Below are 12,362 nucleotides of genomic sequence, written 5' to 3' on the forward strand. Positions count from 1 at the left end.
ACTTTTTTTTAAACTGAAACCATGCCTCATACATCATTCAAAGTGAAACTGCCTGAAATTATATATCTCATCCTTCTACTGTAGCATTCTAGATGGGGGAAAGAAATAACTAAAGAGTTGCCTCAGCAACTTATTCCAAGTAGTGATTGATCCTCGAGGAAGTTCCCCTAACCATAATATAGCCTCACCGGTTAGAGAGAAAAAGAACAACCTGACTCTGAGAGCTTCCTGATCTACCCCCGGTATAGTGTATGACAAGCAAATCCCAATAAAATTAATAAGGTGCATGTTTGCGTCATCAGTGGGCAAACTCGAAAACACACCCTTCAAATTCAATACAGGATCATAGCACTAGTGATATCAAACATCACATTTGGTGGCATTGTAGGAGGAATGATAGCTCCTGTCTCAGTAGGATAAATGTATCCCAAGTTCTTCTCCAGATCACTATATAGTAGGAAGTACTGATAGGCTGGGAGTACTTGAGCCCTACCCCTTCTACCTCTATCGAGTTCTGCTCATTGATCAACTCCTTACCTCTGCCTTGCATCTCTGCTTTCTAAGTTATACGAGAGGTTTTTCCATCCTCGTCACATTGTCTTCCGCTAGTAATCCATCAGTAGTTTGATCTATATTATCCCGAATCCACCAGGCGGGGTAGGGGGCAAAACATTTAGTTTATTCCGAACCCCTTCAAGCTCACCTTCTCGTACGTATTCTGCAATCCTACGATTTGGCTGTAGGATTATTTCCAATTTAGGATTGATGGGGAGTAAGGTATTGCCTTGACCCCTTGTGCTAGGCATACACCGACGTATGCCAAGGAAGAACAAAAAAATAAAATCCAAAAACTTCAATCAATAAACTGTATTCTCTGACAACGACGCCAAAATTTTGGTATCACCTAAAAGTACACTTCAAAGAGTATAAAATGATCGATGTCAAAATATAGTAACTCAATTAGGTTGGGATCGAACTCATAGGGAGTAGGGAAAAACTATCTCTTGAATTTATTAAAACCATCGGGCAGTGCAGAAAAGTAAATAGGGAGATTTGTTTTGAATAGTTGCAAGTAACAAAACTCGAGTGCTTTTGGCTTAAAAAAATCTGAAAAAAACACTAGGACTGTTTTCCCCTGGATTTCTAACTCCGTAGGTTTATCGTGCTCTATTAAACCAACCCAATATCTTGTATGTAGAATTTGATAAGTTATCTATAACTAACCGTCTAGTGAACGCCTTTAGTGAATTTCACTCTTTACCTTATGAGTATAAGAGTGTCGCCTTACTAACCCTTATCCTAGATCCCATATTAGTTATTACCTTTTGAGTTTCTAGTTAATTAAATGAGATGGCGGGATTATAAGATGGAGGTGAATCTCAAATTACTATTGTGACCTTCTTTTCTTAATCTTTACCTCTCTTCTGAAGTGAGTATGAATATAGGTGGGTTCTTAACGTTTGTAACCTCTAAGAAATCTATTAAACTGAAAATGATCACAATACATGCAAGAATATTTGTTAGGAACAACACTGCACTCCCCCTACTTTGTTATTCGGCTAGGGTTCCCACAACCCTAGCTAAGGGATTTAGCCGCTCATATTTGTGAAACAATTCATGGAATTCATAAGTGAAAGCATAGACTCAATTCACAACAATATACAAAAAAAATTAAGAACACAAGAATATCAAGATCAAAATCCAATATCAAAATCAAAATATATGTTTGTGGATAGTATGAGTGTGTAAACTAACTAAAAAACGTCAAAAGGATATTTATAGATTACATGAAAACCTTAGGAAACCTTTTCAAAATAAAAAAGGAAAATTGGAGTCGGTGACTACCTATGGAGCCACTTACAGGCGGTAGGTGGCACCTACAGGCTGTAAGTGGCCCCACATAGGTTCCAGAATTCTAAAAATCCTATAAGAACTCTCTAAACTTTATCTTCTGAAACTTCATCTGGCACCTACAGGCCGTAGGTGCCCATTATAGGTAGCAAGGTCAAATTTTCCAGCTTCTAAATCTCTGAATCTCATCATCCTGACACTTGTTCTGGCATCTACACCATGTAGGTAGTACCTACAGGTCGTAGGTTCCTATATAGGTTGTCCAAAACTTAAGTTTTCACTTCTTTTCTCTAGTTAGATCCCAGAACCTGGTTTCCTACAAAACACAACACAAAACACATCATATCTAACAAAACGACCTAAGCAACTGCATATTTTCGTAGTTTTAAGCATCAAAAGTGCTATAGAATCATAGCATATCAACAATGCACATTCTAACAAAGATAGAGCAGATAACTTCAGAACCATCTTCTGTAGTTTCAAGAGACTCGGATGACCTAGTTGATTATGGAACAATTCAGATGAAGAAGTAGAAGTGAAAGCAGCATGTAATTGTGGGGTGGATAGCAAGTGTAATCCCTATGAATCATGTCCTTTTTCAATTATTTGTCTCATATTTTGGACTTGCAGAAGAACAAAATCATCAACGAAGGTTACAATATATTTTTGGTTTTGGTTAATTTGCTAATGAAAATAAGATTATAAAAGGATATTCAGGTGCAAAAAGAACTGATTTTAAAGATATGGAAGGCAGTGGGTGAGTTATACTTATCCCGTTTACTACAGTTTTTGATCCATTAGTAAAAGTCACAGTAGAGAGGATAGAAGGGGTAGTAAGAGAAAAGAGAGTATTTTTGTTACTAGAAATATGGTCCAAAACACCAGAATCAAGAATTCATTGTTCCTGAGATGATGATTATGTGATATAAGCAAAAGGGTTACCAAGTTGCATTGTACAAGCAACTGATGAAGTTGATGATTATTGCCTTGATGCTTTGTATTGTAGGTAGTAAATTAGTTTGTTGCAGTTGAAGTGATGGATACAGATGATCCATCCCTGAAATCAGGTGTGGGCAAAATACCATTTCCGTTATGAGCCATTTTTTTTGTATCGAGGGTGGTCACTATCATGTAGAGGCATGATCTATGACCAAAAAGATGTAGAAACCAACTATAACAAAAAATAGGCATATACTTTTTTTGTTTGTTTCTGCGATTCTATTATGCAGAATTTGTTTCTGCAACTCTGTTTTGCAAAAAAATTTTAATTTATTATTATATTTTTTTTGTTTCTGTGATTCTATTTCTGCAATTCTGTTTTGCAAAATCTATTTTGAGAAAAAAAAAAAAGAAAAATTAGAGAAAGGAGGCTCTAATATCATGAGAAATTGGATGGAGAAGAGAAGAGAATCTGAGAATTTGTCTTGATAATTCCCTCAAGCTAGTGGGGTTAAATAGTGTTGCAAAGAATGTAAATAAGAAAAGAAACTAATAAGAATATTACACAATATTCCAAATGCCTAATTGTGGGGATTTGAGGATATTTCCATATTTGCACTATTTAAATATAGAGATATCACATTTAACAAATACAATGATTAATATGTGGTGTATCGAGTCTTAAATTTATTACAGAAGATTCCCAAAGAATGGGAGTACCTCTTTTCTTTAGGAGCTCCAAGTTCAGACTGCACTCAGGCCAATTCAGTTCCTATTTTTCCCCAAAAAGTGTTCAAGTAAATTTGTATAATTTTGTGTATCAATGCTTAGATTAGAAGAAATCACCTAACAACTTTTTTTATTTTAGCTCTAGGGGATTTTGAATTCTAATAGCCCGTGTTTTCGTTTTTCTTGACAAGGTTATAACTCAAGTTGCTAAATCAGTGTTGAAACTGCTGCTATTTCCTTTTTGAAGAGGAATATTTATATAACCAGTAGATAGAGATGTTGTCTGATCAATTTAACAAAGCAAGCATGTAATATGCATAGCAAGTAAACTAAATCGACTCATTTTTAGATCCTGATATGCAAGCTCAAGAGGAAACAAAACTACAGCTTCATCATCAGTCATTTCGCGGTCATTTGAAAATATGTGCCAATCCTAAATTGAAGCTACTACCTATAAAATCTGCCAAAATCTTGAAACATGTTAAATTTATATTGTCAAATAAAGTCACTATTACATACAGAACATTTTTAATGCTAATAGCAGCTTTTGTTTTTTAACAAATCAATGATAGACCGTTGATGATAACCAGATGAAAGATATGTGACTAGGCTTAATCATGCAACGGGTTGTGTTCTGCCATATGAACTTCCACCCCTGCTAAAATCTGAACCAGTAGACTGAAAGTAGGAAACAGCTGACCAGAGCACACGTAATAACAGAATTGCTACAAAGACAGCACCACCAAGTGTGCAAACCACCTAGAAGGATATAATCATCATCAACAGGCAGTAGTAGAGTTCATTTGAAGACCAATATTTCATCCGCACAAGAGCGTAACTTGATGTGTTTAACCACTAATCATGTTCTAAATTTTTAGAATAGAAGACATAAAAGCATACAGAACTTGTGATGTGTAATCTTCTAAAGTGGCTGAAGATTTTGGGCAATAAGTTAATGTGCACATGTTGGGTTAGAAACAACGAAGCAAGTGCTTTATCAGATGCTGTCGACATCAGATAGAACTATAACATGAAATTCCCTTGATTAATCAACTAGTAGCTATCTAGATGTAGATATACTTATTGCCCAATGCTCAGTGGAAACAATTTTTAACTTTTTTTTTTTCATCTTCCCATCTACTTCTTTCTCCCGGTTAGTACCCAAAACAGCACCCAAAATGCTTTTTTCATGTTTAAAGATTGAATACAGTAGAACGCAAAGTAGTGGCAGATTTTACACGCGCACACCTGAAATAATGACTACTAATAACAACAATAACATACCCAGTGTAATCCACAAGTGGAATATGGGGAGGCTGGTGTGTACACACTCTTACCCCTACCTTGTGAAGGTAGAGAGGAGACTAGTGTCAAGGTTAATCACAAATACTCCTCTGTCCAAAATGTTTGTCTTTTCTGAGGGTTAAACTAAGCTTCTTGCACCAACACTTTTTATTCTATTTTTTGATATGAGAATTTTGTAGTTATACTCCCTTGATTCTTTTTTATATATGAGATACTTCGCTAGAAAAGTGTTTTAAGAAGTGACATTTTTTTTCTTCCATCTGCCAAATCCTTGGCGGGTAGGGTTACTCGTACCTATGGAATAATCAAAGTGTGTGTAAGTTGACATCAACACTATGTTACAAAAAAAGAAGACGTTAAGTTTGACTTAGACGTTGTATAAGTGATGTAGAAGAAAATAATAATGCACTGGTTGAAATTTTTATAGAGAAAATAGCATATTGATGTAAAATAAAAGCATGAATAGCTTAAAAAATTTGAATTCTTGAATGTTGCAAAGATTGTATAAAAATGGTATGGCATCAAATATTTTGGGAAGTTCCAAGTTGGAAAAAGTATCACACAAATTGAGATGGATACTGTAGTATTCTTCCAACAATTTTTGAAAATCTATATTAAATTAAAAAATAAATCTAATCTGGTTGTGAAGTTGGTCTAATTACCATTGATAAATGAAAAATGACATACAAATAGGGCATCAAAGAGTAGCATAAGCTGACACCTGTATGTACATAATAAATTGAGTGATTATATTTAAACATTCTAAATGTGAAGGACTTTCCATGACTGGAAAACACAAAATGAAAGAACTAGATTCACACTACTATTTTTTCGTATTATGTTTTGATACTATAATAACCTCTTTTATATTCCATTATTAGAATTGCGTTCCGTTTCCTTTAATTGATTAATGGCAGCTTGCATCAACAAAAGAAGCAGAAAAACAGATTTTGTTAAACGGGCAAACCCATAAAACAAGCAACAAATCATTACAGTGTGTGGGTGCGCGCGTGCGCCTAAGGCCCATTCAGATAAAACATTCAGAAAATGACATGACAGAGGAATACCTCAAGAAATGCCTTCAATATCGAGAGTGAAGCCAAAATTAGAAAGCCATCAACTGCAAAAGAGACCTGCATTCCTCCAACAATGAGAAGACAGGGTTCTTAACATAAACTATGCAGATATTCACTAGATAATCAATTAGAAGATCAAAAACTGAGCAAAACATCGAAACCGCTGATAGCCCAAAAATGGAGTGAACTGATTTGAAGTTTATGAACGTGGATGGACAGGGACTTATGCTGACATGAAAACACAAATCAACATAACTCAGAAAAAGTAAGAAGAATCATAATGCCCACACATCAGGATATGTGACAACTACTACCATGCAAAACGTGACAAGTCACTGAAATTTAGTTAGACATTATTTTCCCTTTTAAAAAGTTGCCTACAGAATGGCATCCTAGTAGGGAAACCAATTCGTATGCACATTAGATTTCTATTCAAGCAAGCTTCAGGTGGGAAAACATAAATCATGTTACTGCGGCCATAACCTTTTAACTAATCTACACATGATGCAATACCCTGATTACTGGTCTTAAAGAATTTGATACACTCATATTTAATATATATAAAAAAAAAAAGCCAATTCATTTAGATAAAGAGTGTGCTCGAAATGACATAAGTCATTTTCAGGAAAATATTTTCCAAAAACAATTTGCTATGAAATATTTCCAATGTTTGGTTAATGAGTGAAAAATATTTTAAGAATTTTTTTTCATTAAAGATTTATAAAAATATTAGCAAATTGGGTAGTGTTTTGATGAAAATACTGAGTAATGAAGAACGATAATAATGTCTAAGTGTTGGTTAAAGCAGTGATATGGAATTAAGAGTTAATACACTTATTAATGAAAATGACTTCCACCAATAAGAGAAGTCAATTTTTCCCTTTTGGTGAAAAATATTTCTCAGGAATGACTTAATTTCTCTGAAAACATTTTTTTAAAAATATTTCTGTCATGCCAAACACACCCAAAATCCATAAAAGATATGTCGTTTTACGATGTTTCTTCAGTCCTCACTCAAGAGCTGATAGTGAATGCCTCAAGATACACAGTTTTCCATCAAAGTAAGTAGACCACAGTAGTGCCCCAGAATATCAAATTAACAGTGATCTATCAACCATCCATAACATCACAGTAGACCTTACTACCTGTTATAAGGCAGGTAATCCCAACAGGGGCTAATTTCAAGAATGGTCACACAACTTACATTTCTGATTGCACCAAATTCAATATACTATTTTTTGTGATAAAAAGGTCACTCAACTTTACCTAAGTATCACGAAAGCCACTAAACTATTTTATCTAACAAAAGTTGGACTTCCATAACTTTAATTGTTGTGATAATCATATGCAACTTTGAAGGGCAATGACACCGTTCAATGTATGAAAATGAATTGAAATTTGACAGGGTAAAGGAGATGTTGAAATGAGTCCATACAAACTGAGCCACCTGATCAAAAGTTTGGAGTATGGAGATAGAGTCCAATATAGAACAGTGGCAAGAGCATGTCAACTGATGTCAGGTTATTTGTTTTAAGATTATATATGAGAAGACATAAACTGTGACTGTCTACTGATCTTCTCTGCGCATGCCACCAGCAAGTGAAGTGAGCAATCTCCGGTGTCTTCCTCAAAGGTGTCTAGACAACTTGAAGGAGTGGTTAAGGTCATTAACGAGCTAGGAAAATCTGTGGACAAAGCACAATTTAGGGACTAAAACTGGGCATTAGTAGTTGGATGTGCTGGTGTGTAATGACTGTTTTACGAATGAAACCACCTGCATGCTTTTACGCACTCGAGGCACCACTCATATAAATCTCATGGCTAAATCTTGAGAGAAGGATCAAATGGCTTAGAACTATAGTTAAGGAGAAAAATTATATCGTGTGAAACGAACACATGATTCCTGGGATATGTACTGTAATGCCACATGCTAAGTGTGGGCATTATTGACAAGTGCACTAGAAGCAAGTCAAGGAATTAAGAATGACCCTCCTATCAGTGATGCATAAGTTGTTTATGTGACACAAGCACAAGGAGAGAGCACAAACTTAAGAATTGGAATGTCCCAACTCGAGCAATGCTCAGTATCAAGTAAGAGGCAACCAATCACCTTAGCCAAGCACAAAATGAGTGGCCTGATGTGATGCAAAACCCCCCACTGACTAAAAGCTCTACCATGAGGTTGTCATGGCCATAGTCCAAGAGGAATGCAATTGTTTTATGGTACAAGACTAAGATGACAAGATCTTTGTAGAGACGATGCTTAAGGCCAAGAAGCATGAGATAATTCAGCTAATTTACTTTGAGCCTAAGTTGTGCGGACTCTTCACTTTTGATGCCGCACCTGCGTCAGATTCTCCAAAAATACACTACTTTTAGAGAACCATACACGCATCCCCCAACATTTTTGTAGAGTCCGAGCAACATAGCTTTGAGCACACGATCATGACAACAGGTTGTGCAAAGAAGGCTTGCGATGAGATTAGACTGGCTACTAGTTTAATGTGATCATAAGCGCACATAGGCAATTTGTGTGCCAATGCCGCTGTAGGAGAGTCGACCAAGACAATATTTATGTAAAAGGTGAAGAAATCCATGTGAAGACGAGCTATTTTGAGGATTGACACCATTACCCCTTGTATCCCTCCATACACAAAGAAAGAAAGTTTATCATTCAATCAGTACTAATGGCCACCATAAACACAAAATAAACCAGAAGAATGCCAAGTTAATCAGCATCCTAACACAGTCAATTACTTTAGTTACCTCCCAGTCCAAAACTTTTTTCCAGAATTAAACTCGGGAACAAATGTTTGGCCATAAAACTTTGTAAAATTCCAGGATTTTTCAAAATTTAAAAAACACCAAAAAGTTTTTTTCACTTTTTCACTCCAATTTGTATTCATGGCCAAACAAAACTCCAATTTTCAGATATAATGTTTCACTTTGAAAACAAAGACCACTTTTTTCAAATAATCACAATGCAAGTCTCTAACTTTAAATCCACCAATTCTATTTATATGCTCAACAAATAATTCAGATAGTGAGTATAGTAGAAAGAGATAATAAAGGAGGGAGTTTTTACAAGCTGTGGAGAAATGACGTCGGGCAGTATAGAACGAGTAGCTTTCCTAGCACGCTTTGAAACCTTCTTGAACATACTCTGCACAAACCTAATTAACAAATCAAAACTGCTCTCACTCTCCTCTTCGTCATCGCTCTCTTCTTCAACCTCTTCCTCAATCAATTCATCACCTTCAAAATTCATTCTATACATCCTTTCTGCTGCTTCTACAATCAACCCATCAAACTAAACACCAAGAAAAATAAAAGGAAAAGTTAAAAAGAAAAAAAATAGGATGAACTTGAACAAAATTAAATGGTACAAATAAAGCAAAATGAGATACAATTTCCATCCAGCTGGGACAGAACACTTTACAAGACCACTTAAATATGCGGCCGGATATTGTAAGTGGAGGGTGGCATTGCTGCCACCGTTCACTGAGATTCAGCAGTTAAAACTTTAAAATAATAATAATAAAGCAAAATGAAATTGGACCTTGGCATGGCAAATGGTCAGTCTGAGGTTTCTCTGTTGAAGATAAGGGGGAGATAACGAGTGACAAGATGCAGAAAGAGAAGATGAAGGTGAGTATAATCTTAAGGGAGATGGTGATGTTGGCAGTACGGCAGCTCCCGCCATTCAATTTCTGATGAGATTAGTCGTTGGTTTTCTGCAAAATTTGATAAAAGTGGAAATTCCCATCAAAGAAAAAGAATTTAAGGACAAAAACAAAATGGTGTTTGTTTTCGCAAATTGCTGGATTTTTTTCAAAAAAACAAAATAATAATAATAATACTCGATCCATGGTTTTACCTCAACTTTTGAAGTTAAACCAGCTATTCAACAACCAAAATGTACTAATATCCGTTTTTGGAGTGGTGATTTAATTTTCACTATAAATTACACAAATTTCATAATTAAGAGATTATATTATCTAATATTTTTTACTTTTTTAAAATTTATATAAAATCTTATTTTTCAACTTTACTCTTGATATATCTCAAGAAAAAACCCCACATCTAATTTTTACTCCACCATTAACTCATTCAAGATTTTCTTCTCTAAAATATCTCCTTAATTATCAACAATTAAATCATTTTCCTTACTGATTTTTTATCTTCCATTAATGCTTAAATCATCTTTCTTCCTGATTTTTTCTCCTCCATTAATGCATGCAACGTTTTTTTCCTCTCCTAAAATCTCTCATTTAAAAAAAAAAAAAACTCTATTGATACATATACAAATTTATTTACTTATTCATACATGTTTATTTTTTTAATGGTGATTCATATGAATGATAAATATATATCATTATATGGTTATTATGGTGATTCATACGATAGATATATTTTTTATGATTTTAACGGGTGATACATATGATATTAGTGGGTGATACATATTGTATTGAGATAATACATCAAAACACCCCTAAACTTATAGTCAAAACTTACTTTAGACCCTAAACTAATCGCGCAATTATTCACCCCCCTTAACAACTTTCAAGTAAATTTTTTTCCACCTTACAAAAAGTATACCACTCTTACTACGGAGAGTGAAGTATACACGCCCCACATCATTGCCAAATCAGTGACATATCAGTGTCATGTCATTGCCACGTAAGAAATTGTAATTTTTCTAAAAAAAATAATCCAATACACATATTATTTTTATATATTTTTTTAAAAAAGCAAAAAATATATTTATACTTTATATATATAAAATATATATATTTTTAAAAATATATATATATTATTTTTAGTATATATATATAAATAGAACCTCCCTACTTCTTTTTCTTCTCCAACCCCCGGCCCGTTCCTCGTCCATCAACATTTAGAAATCAATAATTGCAAATAGAACAAAACCTAAACTCATCCACAATAATTCCAGATCTACCAAACTATTTAGTAGTAATAATACTAATATTCGTTCCTTTGTTATGATCTGCCATGAAAATGATTCCTCCTTTAATTTTTTTCACCATTAACACCATGATTTCAAACCTTCTCAAATGCTCCAATAAGTGCAAGACGAGGAAGTGATAAATTGTCATAAGTTATTTCTCATCACAAATTGGATGTAGTCATTTGAAAAAATTAAACAAAAGGCAAAAAAAAAATAATGAAGGAAGGGGTTAATGGAGCTTAGTAATGGTGTTCTTGAAAAAAAAATTTAGCCTAAATGAAGAAAATGAAAAAACGGGGTGGGGTGGAGGTGGAAGATATGAAGAAGATGAAGAAATGGGGTGGGGGGTACGAAGAAGATGAAGAAATGGGGGTGTTGGGGTGGGGGAAGGGGGTGGTTATGGAGAAGATTAAGATGGAAGTGGATTTTTTTATTTTTTTTTTAATTTAATATATATATATATATATAAAGAAAACTTGTAAAATTAAAAGGTGGGACCCACCATTTTCCATTTTTTTAAGCAATTAACGCGCTGATTTTTTAAAAAATTGTCACGTCAGCAATTAGGGTGAAAAAAAATTCACTTGAAAGTTGTTAAGGGGGTAAATAATTACTCGATTAGTTTAGGTTCTAAAGTAAGTTTTGACTATAAGTTTAGGGGTGTTTCGATGTATTATCTCTATTGTATTATCAGACCAATTACCAGATCCACCTATCATCGCCGGCATATGGTAGATACAATTATTGGGTGATTCATATGATATTAATGGGTGATATATATGGTATTCTGGTGATTCATATGGTAATACAATTATTTGTTTCAATTATTGGGTGATTCATATATATGGTATTATGGTAATTCATATAGTAGATACAATTATTTATTTCAATTATTAGGTGATTCATATGATATTAATGAGTGATATATATTGTATTATGATGATTCATATTGTAGATAGAATTATTTATTTAGATTATTGGGTGATTCATATGTTATTAATGAAAGGTAATGGTGTAGTCAGTGTAGAAAATAAAAGTAATAATATTTTAAAAAAAAGATTAAAAGGAGAATTGAAACATAATTAAAATTAAATCTAAAGAAAAGCAAACTAAAATTAAAGACAAAATTAAAGACGAAAAAAGAGAAAAAAAATAAAAAAAAAAATATATCTTTCATAATTAAAGACGGAAAAGAAAAACATAATTAAAGCACCTAAATTAAATCTAAAAAAAGAGAAAAATTAGATATCTTTCCTTAAATAAAAAAATACAATGAATAAAAGAGGATTTATTATTTCCTTAAATAAATATCTTGTTAGTTTTAAATATATCACTTTTTTTATATGTATCACCATATAACATATGTATCACTGTTTCAAAAAACTGGGATAAAATATAATTAACAAAATAGTTGGAATTTTATGTAATATCACTTAAAGATTCAGAGATTTATGTAAGTTACCCTAATTTTTACTTGATTGAAATTGGACCAA

At 33.6% G+C, this 12,362-nt stretch overlaps 1 protein-coding gene across 1 annotated transcript; it reads right to left on the reverse strand.

Moving 5' to 3' along the window:
* Nucleotides 1-3,890: 3,890 nt before the first annotated feature.
* On the reverse strand, nucleotides 3,891-9,796 carry LOC107856064 (protein SHORT HYPOCOTYL IN WHITE LIGHT 1). The gene is made up of 4 exons (XM_016701057.2): nucleotides 9,460-9,796; nucleotides 8,986-9,210; nucleotides 5,892-5,957; nucleotides 3,891-4,278 (listed from the first exon to the last, which is right to left on the reverse strand). The coding sequence occupies exons 1-4, from the start codon at nucleotides 9,601-9,603 to the stop codon at nucleotides 4,135-4,137; spliced, it is 579 nt and encodes a 192-aa protein (XP_016556543.1). The 5' UTR covers nucleotides 9,604-9,796; the 3' UTR covers nucleotides 3,891-4,134.
* Nucleotides 9,797-12,362: the final 2,566 nt, after the last annotated feature.

Source organism: Capsicum annuum, chromosome 5, assembly GCF_002878395.1.
Source record: "Capsicum annuum cultivar UCD-10X-F1 chromosome 5, UCD10Xv1.1, whole genome shotgun sequence".
In the NCBI taxonomy this organism is placed as follows: Eukaryota; Viridiplantae; Streptophyta; class Magnoliopsida; order Solanales; family Solanaceae; genus Capsicum; species Capsicum annuum.